The sequence below is a fragment of the Notolepis coatsorum genome (assembly GCF_963971535.1).
Source record: "Notolepis coatsorum genome assembly, chromosome: 10".
Classification (NCBI taxonomy): Eukaryota; Metazoa; Chordata; class Actinopteri; order Aulopiformes; family Paralepididae; genus Notolepis; species Notolepis coatsorum.
The window spans coordinates 108,761,547-108,781,712 of record NC_140174.1 but is presented as its reverse complement, the minus strand read 5'-3'; the positions used below and the strand labels follow the sequence as shown (position 1 = coordinate 108,781,712).

Here is a 20,166-nt window from a genome sequence, read left to right as displayed (position 1 = left end):
TGGGTGGGGATCGGGCGTTGTGGACAGCGACTCCTACAGGTCGGTTGGTGCGCCTGCGCAGTAGAATCAGGAAGTGTCGGGGCCCGGGGGCAGCGTGAGCCTCCCACGCGTTACTCCTCGCCATTGAGAGATCGAGCTGCGCAGGTGAAAAGATGCGACTGCTGTTACCTCGAGTACCGGAGGGGACTTGTGCTATGTATGACTTAGTCCACATTGCAGCCGGCTTGTGGGAGGCAAGAAACAGCGTTCGTGACAGGGGAGGGTTGATTGGATGATACGAAATTGGGATGGGAGAAAAATATAGAAAAATGGGAGAAAAAGTGGATAAAAAAAACAGATTGTTATTTGTGACTTTGACTATACAGATTGTTATTTGTGACTTTGACTATACAGATTGTTATTTGTGACTTTGACTCTACAGATTGTTATTTGTGACTTTGACTATACAGATTGTTATTTGTGACTTTGACTATACAGATTGTTATTTGTGACTTTGACTATACAGATTGTTATTTGTGACTTTGACTATAAATCAAATCAAATGTATTTGTAAGGCCCGACAACACACGTTAATGTCCCCATGGGCCGGACACGTCTTCTTTAAACAAGTCAAGAAGAAACATCACAATAAATCAAGAACAACACAAAAACACCATAAAGTCCAAAGAATTTCAAATAAATAAAATAAATGCAACACTCCCAGACATACCCCACCCCACGCGAAGGTAAGGAAAAATTCACTAAAACCTAGCAGTAGGAAAAAATGCACCACAGGCAATGTGGAGGAGAGAAACCTTACAGATTATACAGATTGTTATTTGTGCAGAACTTGTCACCAGAGCGCCTGGAGAGGGAGAGGCTTCTCTGTACTTCCCTGAAATGTGAGTTGCATGTGTGATGTCACTAATAGGTCTAACCTATCACGGTCCAGTATGTGGTAACTTGACACCTTTATCTTCAGCTACACAGAAAGCTGAGTAGGTATATCTTGAAACAATATAAACTGCTGACTTGGAATTCCTGGTAAATATCAATGGGTGCTTGTTGCCAATTTGCATATTAATAGATCCTTTCATCTCAATGAGGGTGAAGGGGTAGAGATAACATTTGATGGACTTACAATACATCTGGAGGGGGTCATTAATTCATTCAATCTTTATTTCAACTTGAAAAATCATTGACGGAACGCCCTCATTTACAATGATGTCGAGCAAACAAACATAATAAATACAATAAACAATACAATATACAACACGTGCAATCATAATGAGAATGTGTACAATCAATTAAAACAATTACAGATTATGGTGGAATGGTTGGTGATCAAGGATCTAAACTGACCGACTGATGTTCCATGTGTCAGGAACACAGAAGATAACTTCTAGACTTCCCAAGTTAAGTAACGACAAGATAAGATAGTTCTTTATTGATCTTTAGTTGATCTTATTTGAACATGAGGGATCTTTTATATGATGAATATGTCAAGTCTTTCTGGAGCTTCAAGGCCTCAGAATCATCAGCATGTTGAGTGATTGATTGAAAATGTTATTAACAGATTGCAGAATGGGTACAATACAGTACGGCTCAATACACACCAATTGTTAAGGGGATGCAGACCAGAAAAATACTTCCGTCTTGTTTACATCAGGGTCCCCCATTTTCAATTCATCAAGACATTTATGACATACATGACATACAAATATACAGTACTGTTTCATCAAGACATTTATGACATGCAAGACATACAAATATACAGTACTGTTTAAGAGAAAGAGATCATAAAAAAAGATATATACATTCGAAGGGGAAGAAACTGGGTGGGGTTTGGACATTTACTGGGGCCAGTTTCTAATTGCAGCCACCCGTAGGTGCTCTTTGAGAGCGGTTTTGAAGGAGGGTAGGGATTCACATAATTTTACGGCTGTGGGTAGGGCGTTCCTTGTGTTACCTGTTGTTGCTTCAAGGCCTCAGAATCATCAGCATGTTGCCTGCAGTTGCTTCTTCACACATGTGTCTCAACATCTGCGCCTCTTCCTGCTCTGCGTCCTACAGTTTTCCCGGCTGAGCCAGAAGACTTGGATCAGGAATCACATTCTGCCACATGTTCCTTTCATGTCATGTGGCATTGCATGTGGCCGATGTGATATCCAGACTTATAGAGAAGGACAAAGACCCTGATGCTTCTTCGCTTCTTGGAGGGTCATCAAAGAGAAGCCGTCTATTCTCGGTCCTCAAGCCACAATGGTGGAACGAACTTCCCACCACAGTCAGGACGGCCGAAACCCGACCAATCTTTCGCCGTCGACTAAAAACACACTTCTTCAATCAATATCTGAAATGAAAAAAAAATACACTGACCTTCTTACTGTCTTACACTATCATGCACTGTTCCTACTATACTAATATGCCTTTACTACTATGCACTCAACACTGCAGCACCCAAGTTTCAGCACTGTTTGATGAACATTGTTACTCAGCTGTACCCTTCCTGCTGACTTGTCGTACAGAACTTGTAAGTCGCTTTGCGTCAGCTAAAGCTGACATAATGTAAATGTAATGCTGGTGTGTGTGTGTGTGAGTCAGGGCAGCTGAAACCTGCCCAATTCTTCAATCACACTTCTTCAATCAATATCTGAAAATAAATTATAATCTACTAACCTTCGTGCTGTCTTTTACTATTATGCACTCTGCTACTAAGTAATCTACCTTGTCTATACTACTACCTACTATGCTAATATGTCTATATTACTGTACACTCAAGACTGTAGCACTCAAGTTCAACACTGTTTGAAGAACATTACCACCGACCCTTATATATATTAGCTGATAGAGTCGTGCCCTTCCTGCTGACTTGTTGTACACAACTTGTAAGTCTCTTTGGATAAAAGCGTTCAGCTAAATGACTAAATGTAAATGTGGAATTGTGTATGTGTGGACCACACATAAATCATTAATGGTATGCTCTATTGAGCTGGATGACATTGATTATAATCACAATCGTTTATGAAAATATTGACTATAATTCCTTTGAATATAATCAAATGTAATTATTACCGTATACACACAGGTACCCTAATGCACTATTATTTATACATTTAAATATATGTACCCGCAATAATAATAACGTAAATGAATAAATAATAATCTATGTCAACGCCGCCTTTCTTCGTCCTTATGCCTCTTTATAAACTGCTTGATGAATTGAAAATGGGGGACCCTGATGTAAACAAGACGAAAGTCTTTCTCTGGTCTGCATCCCCTTAACAATTGTGTGTATTGAGCTGTACTGTATTGTACCCATTCTGCAATCTGTTAAATAAAGTTTTCAATCAATCAATCAATCAATCAATCAATCAATCGAGACCAAACTTTCACAGCAGCTCGAGTTGACGCATGCGCGCTGGACTCTAGGTGAAGTGAACTTTCAGCGAGGCAACAACGAGGAGGAAGTTGTGAGAAGAAGGAACAGTTCTGTGTGAAACACAGTGCACCTGGTTCGGTTCGGCTTGGTTCTTCTGTGTGAAACACACCTGGTTCGGTTCGGCTTGGTTCTTCTGTGTGAAACCCAGCGGGCTCGGCTCGGTTCTGTGTGAACTGTGAAGCACACCGGGTTCTGGTTCTGGTCTGGAGGATGTGAGTGTCGGTGAGGCAACAGGATGATGATGGGGAAACAGCGTTGGTGACGTCATCAGCGGTGTGATTTCCCCTATTTCTCAGGACACATGACGTTATTATTATTATTAAGTTATTGTTTTGCAGCTTCTTGACATGTTGTTGCCGCTCAAGGAGGGAAACCAGCCGCCTCTTTTTCACAACAACTGACAACTTTTAGCTCGTTTTGTTTTTCGTTTTGTTTTGACTTTCGGAGGTTAAAGATGTTCCAGCGGTTGTTGTTATTGTTGATGCCAACCTCGACACAGGAGGAGAAAACATCTGGACTGAAGACCCGCTGGTCTCTCTGGACCGCTGCGGTTCTGCTCGTGGTTCTGTCCTCGTCCTGCCAGGCGGACCAGTCCTGTCACGGAGCCTACGACCTGTACTTCGTCCTGGATAAGTACGTGTGTGAAAAGTCTATTCTTTTGTCTATTCTTTTGTCTAATCCATTGTACAGTTTCTTCCCCCCTCAAATGTATATACTCTCTTTCTTAGACTCTTTTTGTATCACAAACGGTACTGTATTTGTAGATCTGGTATGTCATAAATGTATAGATGTAGCAGTACTGTCTATCTGTATTGATTGATTGAAAACTTTATTAACAGATTGCAGAATGGGTACAATACAGTACAGCTCAATACATACAATTGTTAATGGGATGCAGACCAGAGAAAGACTTTCGTCTTGTTTACATCAGGGTCCCCCATTTTAAATTCATCATAACATATATGACATACAGATAGACAGTAGGGATGCACGATATTGATTTATTGACACCGATACCGATAACGTTATGCTCCTCAAGCCGATAACCGATATTTATTGTATTCATTTTTTTTAATGTATATATATTTTTTTATCATTTGTTTTTCTTTTTTTTCCAACATGAAACAAAACATATCCCAATACAATAATAATAATACATAAAAACACTTCCCAGGACAATAACTTAACACCAACTTAAATGTATATTCCTGTAGTTTTGACCTAACCAGACAACAGAAACAAAAGCCAAGACAACAGTTTTGACTGATAGTGATAAAGTGACCATATTTATTTTTTCGAGATCCCGCCGGTATGATTCTCAATACAGTGACATCACAGACTGCTATTACAGACACAGAGTTGATTGTAGTGCACAGCACGCGCCAGCAGAGGGTTACGTGGCTAATCGTTCTGGGAGCTAACATCTCTGCCTGGCTGGTTGCTGGCTAACTAACGTGGCTAATCGTTCTGAGAGCTAACATCACTGCCTGGCTGGTTGCTGGCTAACTAACGTGGCTAATCGTTCTGAGAGCTAACATCACTGCCTGGCTGGTTGCTGGCTAACTAACGTGGCTAATCGTTCTGAGAGCTAACATCTCTGCCTGGCTGGTTGCTGGCTAACTAACGTGGCTAATCGTTCTGAGAGCTAACATCACTGCCTGGCTGGTTGCTGGCTAACTAACGTGGCTAATCGTTCTGAGAGCTAACATCTCTGCCTGGCTGGTTGCTGGCTAACTAACGTGGCTAATCGTTCTGAGAGCTAACATCTCTGCCTGGCTGGTTGCTGGCTAACTAACGTGGCTAATCGTTCTGAGAGCTAACATCTCTGCCTGGCTGGTTGCTGGCTAACTAACGTGGCTAATCGTTCTGAGAGCTAACGTCTCTGCCTGGCTGGTTGCTGGCTAACTAACGTGGCTAATCGTTCTGAGAGCTAACGTCGGTACCTGGCTGGTTGCTGGCTAACTAACGTGGCTAATCGTTCTGAGAGCTAACGTCGGTACCTGGCTGGCTAACTGGCTATCGTTCTGTGATTTGTTTACTTGGTAACACGGTTGCTAAGGAATTTAGGTTCGAGGTTGAAGAAAGTGCACTTTTAGGTTGAAAGAACGGCCCTAATGTCAACGTGTTTCAATATAAGCGTTATGTATGGTGATAACAAGTATATTGTTAGCTCCGCCCCCCCCCCCCCCTCCCCCCGCTGATGAAAATGAAAGTCATACCGTCATATACCGTATACCGGGGTATTATGTCAGCAGGGTATGACGGTATGAAAAAAATTATACCGCCCAAGCCTAAGTAATGTCAGGAGCAAATTGTAAAGCGCTTTGGATAAAAGAGATATATACTGTAAGCACCATTTATATGTATAGATATAGTATCTACAGATATATACAACGTTTTATATAGATATATATATATATATATATATACAGATATAAGTATAAATAAATATACAGCGTTTATAGTAATGGCAAAAATTTTGCAGTTGCACATGATCACAGACTTTCAGGTTGCATCATGATTAAAGATGTTTAAAGTCTGTGTAGATAAGATAAACAGGATGATGATGATGATGAAACAACACATTCAGGGCGGCAAAAGGCTGAGCTGCAAAAGCAACCCCCTTATAAAGTTAAGAGTTAAAAACGGTCAACTTGAAAAGTTGAACCTGCTCCTACTGAAAGGTCATTGGTGTCCTTCCTCGTCTTGCACTCACTCACAACACTAAAGACACTGTCGCACACGTAGGCAACAGTTAGCCAGTTCACCAGGAGTTTAAATGCTGTTAGAAGTAATGCTAACGGCTAATGTCTATAGGGAAGCTCAACAGCAAGCGTTTTCTTGGCTCTCTCCTGGAACTTGGAAAGGTGCCATCTTTCAGAGCCATCTGTCCCTGCCCTAGATTCAAGACCCTCCACCCTGTCTGTCCCTGCCCTAGATTCAAGACCCTCCACCCTGTCTGTCCCTGCCCCAGATTCAAGACCCTCCACCCTGGCTGTCCCTGCCCCAGTTTCAAGACCCCCTCCACCCTGTCTGCCCCTGCCCCAGTTTCAAGACCCTCCTCCACCCTGTCTGTCCCTGCCCCAGATTCAAGACCCTCCTCCACCCTGTCTGCCCCTGCCCCAGATTCAAGACCCCCTCCACCCTGTCTGTCCCTGCCCCAGATTCAAGACCCTCCACCCTGTCTGTCCCTGCCCTAGATTCAAGACCCTCCTCCACCCTGTCTGTCCCTGCCCCAGATTCAAGACCCTCCTCCACCCTGTCTGTCCCTGCCCCAGATTCAAGACCCTCCACCCTGTCTGTCCCTGCCCCAGATTCAAGACCCTCCACCCTGTCTGTCCCTGCCCCAGTTTCAAGACCCTCCACCCTGTCTGTCCCTGCCCCAGATTCAAGACCCTCCTCCACCCTGTCTGTCCCTGCCCCAGATTCAAGACCCTCCACCCTGTCTGTCCCTGCCCCAGATTCAAGACCCTCCTCCACCCTGTCTGTCCCTGCCCCAGATTCAAGACCCTCCACCCTGATTCTTAATAGTAAAATTTAGGGATGTCCCGATAAAAATTTTTTGCTCCCGATCCGATCCCGATCATGTGATTTTGAGTATCTACCGATACCGATCTGTCCCGATCCGATAAAAAAAAAAAAAATATATATAATTTTTTTTTTTATTTGTATCCCAATTTCTCACATTACATTCACCCTGAATGTTGACGTTATCCAGGTGAAAAGTTTACTTCATTCAAGCGAGACATTGCAATCCTTGACATAAATCATTTGATGTATAATTAAATCAAAGGAAATGCGTTTGTTTTGGCAAAATTCTTCTGCTCTGTGTGACAATAAATAAATGAATGATAAAACTAAGGCCTCAGTATGAGTTTAAGACGTGAACATGGTCATGTTTGTTGAAAAAATCCTTTTTTTTTTTTTTTTTTTTTTCGATCCCGATCTTCGGAAAATAACGTGATCGGATCGGGACATCCCTAGTAAAATTACAGGATGATGACAGAGATTGTTGGCACAAGTTTGAGGAACAGCTTTTTTCCCCCCCTCTGTTCTCTGGCCTGTCTGGCTGTCCTCCCCTCTGTTCTCTGGCCTGTCTGGCTGTCCTCCCCTCTGTTCTCTGGCCTGTCTGGCTGTCCTCCCCTCTGTTCTCTGGCCTGTCTGGCTGTCCTCCCCTCTGTTCTCTGGCCTGTCTGGCTGTCCTCCCCTCTGTTCTCTGGCCTGTCTGGCTGTCCTCCCCTCTGTTCTCTGGCCTGTCTGGCTGTCCTCCCCTCTGTTCTCTGACCTGTCTGGCTGTCCTCCCCTCTGTTCTCTGACCTGTCTGGCTGTCCTCCCCTCTGTTCTCTGACCTGTCTGGCTGTCCACCCCTCTGTTCTCTGGCCTGTCTGGCTGTCCTCCCCTCTGTTCTCTGGCCTGTCTGGCTGTCCACCCCTCTGTTCTCTGGCCTGTCTGGCTGTCCTCCCCTCTGTGCCTGGCTGCCCATTCTAGGATCAGGTTAGATTAGATTAAAATGTATTTGAATTAGTATTGTTAGTACTAATAATACTATTAGTATAGTATTATGTATTAGTATCATATGTATCATCATGCAGCACAAGTACAGTACAATCAAAAGAAGTTTGGCATCCAACCAGAGTGCAAATGTAACAGTAAAGTGCAACAGTAATATAAAATGTACAGGTGATTAAACTGGGTATATACAATATATAAATTAGTGCTACTGAGCCAAGTGAGCTAATAGTGCTAAGACTGGCCAAGTTCCCAGTATTGCTAAAGTGCAATACTCTCACGTTGCCCCCCCCCCCTCTTAGCCAGACACAGTGACCTTGTCTTCGGACACCAGGGAGGAGAGAGACAGGATAAAAGACGAGCTCCTGACGGTCAGACTCTTCTGCTTTATGTCCGGCACATACATTGAATTGTAATTATTAGTTTAATTAGCCCGTCCTCGTCCCACCAAGGGCACACTTTACACCACTGTGTTCACACTGGTCACATTGACTTATTGAGGAGTGACTCAGGCCAAGGACTACAAGACCACCACGCCACCACCAGCCCACCACCACCACGCCACCACCACGTTTGTGTGATTGTCCTGTAGTTTTGGTAGATTTAATGATTTCAGCTCGTTCACTATTCATACCATGACTATAACCTAGGGTGACCAAACGTCCTCTTTTGCCCGGACATGTCCTCTTTTCACGCCCTGTCCGGGGCGTCCGGGGGGGGGTTTATAAATTCATGAAAATGTCCGGGTTTTTCAGTTTCAGTTTCACAGCACTTTGCGAGCGTCTGAAGGCTCAGGGCTGCATTTCTCGCCGAACATATAAATTACAGAATTAAAGCTCTATTTGTTGCCGTTCTAATGCCATCTTACTCGACAAAATCCGTTCATCGGTTCTCGAGTTACATGCCGATATGTCAGGCAAGCGTCTTTTTACGTGCGCGTGTCAGATTATCACCCCGGACTCTCGAGGCTCCAGAAGTCATCGATTGCGAAAATGATTGGTCAGTGTTGTAACTTGTAGCCAACAATGAGTGTGATATCCCACGTGGGGGTGTGCAAATCAGGGATCTAGGTGAAAATTGACTTCGTTCAATGGCACAAGCTTCGAACATAATTTGTTTTTTACTTCGCTTTTTGTGTGTGTGTGTGTGTGTGTGTGTGTGTGTGTGTGTGTGTGTGTGTGTGCGCGTGCGTGCATGGGGCCATTGGGTGGGGCCGGGGGACAAATACACTGGAGGAAAGTAACCCAGCTCAGCACTGCCCAAATTATATCATCACTATTGCCTGTTTGAAGGATATCATCCTCAAACACATATACACCTACATAGGGATGGGAATCGAAAACCGCTAATTGGCCGATGCCTGGAACCGTGTGGCTCCCGTGACTTTCGATTCCCTTATCGCTGCCAGGTTTTTCCTACAGTTGCGCAATAACGTTAGCGTTACCATGTAGCCATGGCAGACTCTATTTGATTCCTTAAGGGCTCGAAATTGCCTGGGTTTTGGTAATATGCTCCCGCTGTTTGGCTACTTCTATGTGCAGTGAAAACTACTTGAATGCTTTAGAACCTAGTCATTGATTTAGTTCAGGGTGAGCTAAAATTAGCCGCGGAGCTAACGCTAGCTAACGTGAACTAACGCTATTTAATCAAGCTCACAAAGAGAGATAAACAGCTGACAGCGGATAGTACAGGTACAAATACAATAAAACAGCAGGTGCGGGCTGTTGTGTAAACCTTGTACTCTTTAGTTCACATATAATAAGAGACGGAGTGTTTGTTTACTAGTCTGTACACTGTAAGCCAGGAAGTACCGTGGTGGTGCAACATACAAATGTGTCCATGTAGCAACACAAGCCAATACCTTATAGGACAGGGGCCCGGGGAGGGGGGGGGGGGGGGGGGGGGGGGGGGTGTGTGTGTGTGTGTGTGTGTGTGTGTGTGTGTGTGTGTGTGTGTGTGTGTGTGTGTGTGTGTGTGTGTGTGTGTGTGTGTGTGTGTGTGTGTGTGTGTGTGTGTGTGTGTGTGTGTGTGTGTGTGTGTGTGTGTGTGTGTGTGTGTGTGTGTGTGTGTGTGTGTGTGTGTGTGTGTGTGTGTGTGTGTGTGTGCGTGCGTGCGTGTGTGAGTGAGACAGAAGTCAGAGGAATAACGACCTGTTATTCAATAGATTAAATTAGTTTAAGAATAAAAAAATAAATACATTTTAAGAGAATCTCAAATACATTATTTTATTTAAGTGTAGGCTATAGTTAATGTTTTATTTTTTACAGTTTTTGTATTTTTCTGACATGGGGGCTCAACAATAAATGACAATCAGAAATGTCAAGTTGCATGTTGTTATTCTAACCAGCTTAGACCCCTACGCTCTGCATCTTCTGGCCGCCTCAGACCTACTCCTATCCGAGCTCCGGGAGGGTCATCAAAGAGAAGTCGCCTATTCTCAGTCCTTGCCCCACAATGGTGGAATGAACTACCCACCCCAGTTAGGACAGCCGAATCACGTCCAATCTTTCGCCGTCGAATAAAGACACACTTCTTCAACCATTATCTAAAAAAAAAAAAAAGAAAAAAAAAAAATCTAACCCTAACTAACCGTACTGTCATGCACTTGTCCTAATAAACTAACCTACACTGTAGCACTCAACACTTTGATGAACATTGTTGCTCAGCTGATAGAGTTGTGCCCTTCCTGATGGCTTGTCGTACAGAACTTGTAAGTCGCTTTGGATAAAAGCGTCAGCTAAATGACTAAATGTAAATGTAAATGTTGTTCTGTTGCATTTCCAATTTATTTATGTAAATTATAAAGTGATCAGGTATCGATAAGGGAATCGATAAAGAATCGAATCGATAAGCAGAATCGATAATGGAATCGTATCGATAAAATCCTATCAATTCCCATCCCTACACCTACATGCCTTGTAGAATTCCACACATAAGAAAGAAAGATACTGGGATGAATAAACTAAATAGGAAATAAAATGTAGAAATGCATGCAATACATAAATAAATATGAATCTCCATATATGAAATAGAACATTTAGATAAGGTGCTACTGAGATGTTTTGGTGAGTTCTTTGTTTTTTTGTGGAAGTAGCCCTTCTTAAAAATGCATGAACATTCACTGATAATTGGTCTGTAGTGGAGTCTACAAGGTCTACATTGCCGGACCATGTAGAATCCGGACCTTGTAGACTGACATAATTCTGTGCATAGTTTAGTCTACACAGGCCATATTTCAAATAATCAAAATCTTACTTCATTCATCTTTTTTTTTTTATATATTATTGGTCTTTTTCCCCCTCCATTTTCCTCCGATTTTCTCCCATCCCAATGTTAGTCGTATGCCAATTCCCAGTCCCTTCCTGGTCGCGTGAATATTAAAGGCAACCAACTTGTGTTCGGCTTTTCTCTGATTGGCCGCGCCCCCCCGCCCCCACGCGCAGGCAAGCGCAGCCGTCCCACGTCCCAAATGAAATCCAAAGAGCAAGCGCGGCAGCGCGGCAGCGCGGGCAACCAACTTCTGTAGTGTTGGGCTGCTGTTCCAACGCACTTGTGTTGGGCTGCGGTAGCAGTGGAGCGCTGCTGACTGATTATTATGTTTCGCGTTTTTAACAACCAACGGTAGATTCACTCGTCACTGTACATGTATAAACAAAGCCCATACAGTTATGAAATAATAAACACTGTTAGGACTCGCAATAATAAACACTGTTACGACTATATATATATATATATATATATATATATATATATATATATATATATATATATATATATATATATATATATAGGTACTAAATACCTATATGTCCCTATGCCATAAATGTCATGTATGTTGTGTATGTCATAAATGTCTATATGAATTGAAAATGGGGGACCCTGATGTAAACAAGACAAACGTCTTTCTCAGGTCTGCATCCCCTTAACAATTGTATGTATTGAGCCGTACTGTATTGTACCCATTCTGCAATCTGTTAAATAAAGTTTTCATTCATTCATTCATTCACTATCTGACTCTTAATAATAAACACTAGTGTTAGGACTATCTGACTCTTACTAATAAACACTGTGTTAGGACTATAAACACTGTTAGGACTATCTGACTCTTAATAATAAACAGTTACAGTGTCAGGACTATCTCGAGTCACGCGTCACTACTGTAACTAGAAACTCTGGGTGTCACTGTACATCAGTAACGTTATTTCGCGTTTTTAACGTCAGCGGGGCGATGCGGTGGTTTGTCGCCGGCTTCCGTGCACCGCCGCCGGCTCTACGCGGACCAGCTCCAGCAGCAGCGGCCGTTCCTCCGTTGTAGAACGAAGCCCTTCAATGACCGCGCTCTCATATTTTGCGAATGCATAAACTATGTCTTAAATTATGGCTATGTGTCTAATATGGCTGTCACTTATCAATGACTTCGCGACAGCCATATTAGACACATAGCCATAATTTAAGTTATAGTTTATGCATTCGCAAATATGAGAGCTCTGTCATTGAAGTGGGTGGTGGCAGTGTAACAACGTTCACCCTGATGTAAAGTAGCGATTTTTATTGTTTTGTCATGACAACCCAATTACATAATCCAACATATGTGTAAAGAAACAACATATTCCAGTTAACGGTATATTTTTTAATGATTCATTACGGTATAAATTAGGTTAACTGGAGCTGTGGAGGCTCCTTGCTGAAGAGCCAGCGGGGCAATGCGGTTGTTCATTCACCGGCTTCCGTGCGCCGCCCGCGGCTTGACTCGGTTCAGCGTTCACCCTGATGTAAAGTAGCGATTTTTATTGTTTTGTCATGACAACCCAATTACATAATCCAACATATGTGTAAAGAAACAACATATTCCAGTTAACGGTATATTTTTTAATGATTCATTACGGTATAAATTAGGTTAACTGGAGCTGTGGAGGCTCCTTGCTGAAGAGCCAGCGGGGCAATGCGGTTGTTCATTCACCGGCTTCCGTCCGCCGCCCGCGGCTTGACTCGGTTCAGCGTTCACCCTGATGTAAAGTAGCGATTTTTATTGTTTTGTCATGAAAACCCAATTACATAATCCAACATATGTGTAAAGAAACAACATATTCCAGTTAACGGTATATTTTTTAATGATTCATTACGGTATAAATTAGGTTAATTGGAGCTGTGGAAACTATTATCTTAAATTATGGCTATGTGTCTAATATGGCTGTCTCAAACACAAGGACCTGGGGGAGCCTCATGCGCATGCGCGGCTCTCTGCCGCGACTCTCTTGTCTCTCTTGTCTCTCTTGCCGCAAGGCCGCGTGCTAGTGGATTGATTGATTGGCCGTGTGGCCAATCAGAGAAACGCTGAACGAAAATCTGAACACAAGTTGGTTGCCTTTAATATTCACGCTTCCTGGTCGCTGCGCTTTACCCCCCACAGTCAGATCATTTGGGAGAGTGGAGGCTACCACGTGCTTCCTCCGACACACGTCCAGCCAATCACCGCTTCTTTTCACCTGGCAGCGCGGATTCTCATTGAGAGGGCGTAGCGTGTGGGAGGACCACACTATCCCCCTCACGTCCAATCCGCGCTTAGCAGGCGCCCCGACCGAACTGTAGGAGTCGCTGTTTACAACGACCCGGACCCACCCCGCCAGCTTCTCCCACCCTCTGATACAGCCAATTGTATCAGTGCAGACGGCCAGCCAAGCTGGTGACAACCCCGGAGCTGTGAGCTGGATTCGAACAGGCGAACCAAGCTCACAGCTCCGGGGCTGGTGACGAACGCAATCTCCGCTCGACCACCTAACCGCCTACTTCATTCATCTTAAACATTCTTGATTTGGGGGATTGGTAGTTCCCATGAAATCTGAAGTTGTTCAAACGACAACAGCGATCCACCTTGAATTAAATCACACAGCCGAGTGAAACCTCCACTTTATTTATAGAGCACATTTAAAAACAACAAAGTTTACCAAAGTGCTGTACAAGTCCCACAACATAAGATAAAAAATAATAATAATAAAAAAATAATAATTATATATATATATATCTTTTTTTTAAGCTTCGAATTAAAATCGAAGCTAGGCCCCGAAGCTTCGATTGCCAAAAAAAGCTTCAAAGATCAGCCCTAGGATCAAGTGATACAAATTCCGAATGAATTTACTTGGATCAGGAAATGGAGAGATGGAGAGCTTTTTTCTTGGCACACGGTTTACCTAGATGTCTCTAGACTAATTTCTGAACAGATTTTTATAAAATGTGGACCTGTACTACATAAAGGCGCTCCCATAGTCCAGCAGACTGTACACAGAGCAGACTCCGCGGAGATCCGCGCGGCTCTTTGAGCTTTCATAGTCGAGCAGATCTCAGCGGACGTCCGCGGTCTATTTCCTACATTTCTCGCACCAGTTTTACTACATTTCCCACAATTCTGTCTGTTCTACTGTACTGGCAGATCAGAGGGAACATTATCAGCGGGAGAGAGAGAGAGGGAGAGGGAGAGAGAGAGAGAGAGACAGAGAGAGAGAGAGAGAGAGAGAGAGAGAGAGAGAGAGAGAGAGAGAGAGAGAGCGCGCTTCACGGGCTCATCTCTCTCCTCGCGCCACCAATCGCTCGCGCAGTGTCACATTTAATGCAGTTCGCGTTTTGTGTGACACCAAGTCAGCGGCGCGGATGTCCGCGCCTCAGAAAATAGGAGCGTCGCACCTGTGGGTCTGCTGTCCGCTGAGATCAAAGCTCAAGAGTCCGCGCGGACGTCCGCGCGGACATCCGCGGAGTCTGCTCTGTGTACAGTCTGCTGGACTATGGGAGCGCCTTAAGACTTCAGGCTATGGATTTGCTGTGTTTTCCAGCTTATACAAATATATATATATTATTTTGGAATATTGCAACTACTACACAAAAGCATGAGTACACAAGTTCAAGTTCAACTCAAGTTCAGCCCTATGTTACTCATTAGCACTAAAAGTGATTTTTCATTATTGTGTAAGAAACTTCAGAATGTTATCTTTCAAAATAAACCAGGCTTATGCGTGTGCTAAGCATAAAGTATAAAGATAAGCTTTGCAAAAAAAGTATGCAGTCCTCAAAAAATGTGCCACTTTTCTGGGCGCATGTTATGTGGTTAAATTTGGGATATTGCAACCACTACAAAAATTTGAGTACTCAAGTTCAGACCTATATGCTACTCTATTTCATTAGCACTAAAAGTGATTTTCCTTGTTTGCATTAGTAACTTCAGAATCTTTCAAAAGAGACCAGGCTTATGCATGTGCTATAGGGAGGTGTAGTCTGACGTCACTCTGGACCGCCCGCACGGTCCACCCGTTTAGGGATTTATCATTGGAAAATGTATTATCGGCTATTGTAATAATTCTGCCTCATGAACATTGGCAAGCTTTCCATTTTTGCACAAAATGAGTTCCCTTCTATCACTAACATTATTGTTTAAGCTTTTTTGGTTGAAATAAAATTCAACGTAATTATTTTACGATTAATTGCTAATTGTTTCATGTTGAGCTATAGATTGTGGATGAATACACATAGAAAGGTACACCATGCCAATATTCATGCTTTATTTGTTTCATATGAGACGATTTAGAAATACATTGCAATTTCAAGCGAGGTGGACCGGCCGGAAACAACAATAACGTAACCATTACGTCTTCCTATAAGCATAAAGTATAAAGATAAGCTTTGCAAAAAAAGTATGCAGTCCTCAAGTTCAAGTAAAAAAAATTGCCACTTTTCTGGGTGCATGTTAAGACAATAAGGCATCTTTGAGTAGAGATTCAAGATTCAAGAGGTTTATTCATCACATACTGTACTAGTGTATACATATCGATACTGAATATTTAAAACGGCTTCGATACTCATTTCCCGAAATACCGATACTTTCTGCAGTATCGGTACCAGCTGGCGAGTGTTCTACAGCAAGTTGTTGACACGCTGTTCAGAGCGCGCTTGCCCCTCCGCCTCCTCCAAGTCCAGCCCTCCCCCTCACAGAGCCTTCTTCAGACATTTTAGCTGAAGATGGCAAATGCAGAGCCTCCGCAACTTGTGCTTGTGGATAAAGAAAACAGCAGAAGTGCTGTTTGGAGGTACTTCGGGTTTGAAGTAAACAATGAAGGACAAGCTAAAAATGCCCCAATGCTATTTGCAAGCGGTGTTACAGAGCAGTGCCAGCGCGGATCTCCATAAAGAAATGAAAGAGGTTCGTGACAGCTGCTCTTTCAATGTCACTGTGACTGAAGCATTAAACCATTAACTCTAGTTTAATACATGATACGTTGTCTACTGATGGCGCATAATATCAACAGCTGATTCGTTGTAACGTTACAGCTATCAGCTAACGTTAGCTACTGCTAGCCGTTAGCTCCGTTAGCTTAGCTGCCCACCTTTATAATTACTGCATGGAAACGGAGTAACGTTAACGTTTAAACGTTATGTCGAGGTCATACAATACTACAGTCGACATAAGGTTAACGTTACCCCGTTTCCATGAAGTGTTTAAATAGCAGCAATCTCGTTGAAAATGTAACGTTACTAAAATGCTCCGAGCATAGCCTCTCTCTCTCTCTCTCTCTCTCTCTCTCTCTCGCTCTCTCTCTCGCTCTCGCTCTCGCTCTCTCTCTCGTTATCTTTAAATAAAAATCGAAACTGTTACTAACTGTAATACAAACAGTTCAGTTTGTCAGGTACATGCAACACAGATTACAGTGTTTACATCTGTCTGCTTGAGAAAATACCATGTTCTGCATTTGCAATAAAAATGATTGAAGTGAGATGAACAGTTATTTTTAAATGTGTGATCTAAAGATAAACAAAGGGTTTTAAAAGTGTTATATTTATCTTCTCTTATAGTACCAGAGAGAAGCTGAGGAGAATCAACCAGCAACAAAAGCTAAATTTGTTTAAAAAATAAAATAAAAAAATTAAATATATATATATAATTATTTTTTTTGGTATCGAAATGGTATCGAAGTATCGATACTTTTCAAGGTATCGTATCGAAGTCGAAATTTCAGTATCGTGACAACACTATACTGTACATACACAAGACATAGTGAAATGAAGGTGGCCATGCCCGCTTCGATTGTGCAAAGTATCATTAAAGGAAAACTCCAACATTTTGGGAAATTAGCTTATTTAACATCTTCCCTGGAGTTAGACAAGAAGATACATACCTTTTTTGTCTCTGTGCGTGCATTTAGCTTAGGGAACAACAGTCGCTCCGTTAGCATAGCTTAGCTTCATCACTGGAAGGCTGAAGGCAGAGTGTCCTCTTAAAAAAAATCACAATATGGTCACCCTTGAAGTCGCATTATAATTCACTTAATAAAATAATGACGAGTCAGCCTCCTAAAAAGACAAAAGTTAGTGACGCGACTCACACCGCCGCCGCCAAAGTAAGGACTTTGCTCTGTATCGTCAATCAATGGTCAAATAAATATTTGATTAAGGAATATATAATATATAAACTCAAAGTTGACTCAAAGATGCCGTATCATTATAATATATTTAAAGTATGCCTTCTCTGTATGAATATAAAATTATTGTTTATATTATTTTATATAACAAAATAATATCTCTCTATAACCAAAGTTACTCAACATGCTGTATTATGCCTAAAGTAATCTATCTGACAAATCTCAAGAAAATAACTAAATCAACCAAAATAATATATATTTTCAAGTCTTACTGGACAAAATAAACAACAAGAAAAATATGAAGTAATGTTCTAAATAATACCTCTTCTGTATTAGAAAATCCAGCTTAAAAAATATATCTTTGTATCTTTTCAATGTAATGTAAATTATAAAACAGTAACCTCACAAAGATACTAATTTAAAAGTGCACTATGCAGTTTCAGATTTGTTGCAATTAGTGTACTAAACTAATTTATTACACACATAATCCTTAGAATGATTGTATCATAACAAGCATCTTATCAAACCAAAACATCATTTTGAGGCATCAAAATAGTTTTCAATTATTTTCTTTCTCCCTCTGTATAGCTGCATTCTTCAATCAATTCGGTCAACTTTGCCATCAAACTCTCGCCTTGCACTGCTTTGTTTGTAATGTTTTTCTGTGTCCATGTGAGCTTTGAGATCGCCACCACCTTTATTAGACACAGAAACATATGGTCAAACTTTGCACGCGTTGCACTCCGCTTCCAATCTGTCTCGACCGGGACGATAAATTGGGAATTTTCTCTGCAGTTAATCTGTAATGTACATTTTCGCGTTGGCATTGTGAGCCAGCAATGCTGGTCGGATCTGTCGCTTCCTGCTCTGTTGTCTGTGAGCGCAGTAGCGACGCCCACAAAGCACTGAAAGCGAGGCTTCTCTTGGTGACGTCACACGCAACAGGTTACCGTAGTATTCGGTGCAACGCGCCAGTCAATTTAACTACATGCATATTTTACACAAACGCTTCTGTGCGCGACAGATCTCAGATGTGTGCGGGAGCGTTTTGCCATGTGCGCGCGCGTACGGGCGCACCTTAGGGGGAACATTGGTTACAACTAACCTAAAGTTAGTTTAGGTTCGTGTTAACGTTAGATAATGTACAAAATAAACGTTTTCCGCTGCTATAAACGTTGCACTTTTATTTTGACAACCCCAGAAAGGAAGTCATTATATATGCTTTACCATCCTGATCTGTGTTAGCTCCGGTTAGCTCAGAGCGTCCGGTATAACAATACCAGCCATTGGATTACTGTTTTCTAAATTGGGGAGGCTTTTAATCGTCAAGGTAAGAGGATTTCAAGTCATGGTATCCATAAACTTCAATCGGTTCGGATCCTTTGAATGAATGAGAATGTCAACAATCACGACGACACGTGGAAATCACTGGCTGCGCTCAGAGAGGAGTGGTTGGGCAAAAAAATTGTTCCGAGTATATTTGCTTATAAAACGTAATTGTCTAATTCAATTATTTTTTATTTCTCCACGTGGTGAATACACAGGTCACAACATGTTTACATGAACGTTTTGGAGTTGTATTTGGAGTGTATTCTGCAATCTGTTAATAAACTTTTCAATCAATCAATCAAACTATACACTGTAAGGCTCTGGCCCCGCCTCACTTCCAGTGATGAAGCTAAGCTATGCTAACGGAGCGACTGTTCCCTAAGCTAAATGCATGCACAGAGACAAAAAAGGTATGTATCTTCTTGTCTAACTCCAGGGAAGATGTTAAATAAGCTAATTCCCCAAAATGTTGGAGTTTTCCTTTAAGAATCTCGAGGCTGGGGCCAGCATGTCCTCTTTTTTGGAAATCAAAATATGGTCACCCTACTATAACCCCCCCCCCCCCATCAAAAGTACCACCACCACGTTTGTGTGATTGTCCTGTAGTTTTGGTAGATTTAATGATTTCAGTACTGTTTATTTACAGACAGAGTTTCTAAAAGAGAATATATACATTTGAGGGGGAGGAAACTGTACATTATTGCTCCACAGAGTCTGAAGCACGGCCTCTTGAAGGATGACTGACTTACTTTAGTTCACAGTAATGCTGTCCCCGAAGCCTGTTTTTGGGATTCGAACTTCGTCAGGGTATTTCGAACGAACGTTCGAACCTTCTTTTTTAATAAAAAAAATATATATATATAAAAATTCAATTTTTTTAAATGTCTTTTTAACACTTTAACTGCCGGAGGTTAAATTCATGACCATGCATGGGTTGCCAGCTCTATTTGTCTATGGAGAAGTTCCCCTTCTTTGCAGGGCTATAACTTTTTAAATTCTATTGCTAGATTGCCATTATTAGGGCCCATTCAATGTCCTATATGTAATGTTCAGGGTGAAGCAACGTTAAACTTTTTCATTCACATATTCATACTAAAGTATGGTCTAAAGTATAAGTATGTTTTCATCTCTTTCTGCAGCTTTCTCCAGAACGTGATCTATAGCCCCAAATGCATTATATTGATGATGAAATACAGTTTGATGGCAATCGGCGCGATATAAAAAATTCCAACTGGACATGGTTCTAGAAGTTACTACACGTCATCTGATGTTGACCGGATGGCCGAGGGGGCGTTTATAATTCCGTGGGCAGCGTTATACCATTCATCTAATGTGGGTCATATGTTCATCAGATCAGTTAGTATAGAAGACATTGAAAAATAACGCTGAATCTTACCGTATCTTCCTCGCGCCGTTGGGCGATGAGCGTGGAGTATACATTTTCCTATTATGGGATGTTGAAATACCCGGTCCATTTCCAGGTTGTATAATGGTATATACGTCCAA

The 20,166-nt window shown here is 42.1% G+C and overlaps 1 protein-coding gene across 1 annotated transcript in view; it reads left to right on the top strand.

Moving 5' to 3' along the window:
* Positions 1–3,458: 3,458 nt before the first annotated feature.
* The window catches only part of antxr2a (ANTXR cell adhesion molecule 2a), a gene marked incomplete at its 3' end in the record, with an annotated part of 142,731 nt that continues 126,023 nt past the window's right edge, over positions 3,459–20,166 (top strand). The window contains exon 1 of the mRNA XM_084323138.1: positions 3,459–4,054. Coding sequence (XP_084179264.1) covers positions 3,876–4,054 — 179 coding nt within the window. The 5' untranslated portion in view covers positions 3,459–3,875. The remainder of the gene's footprint in view (positions 4,055–20,166) is intronic.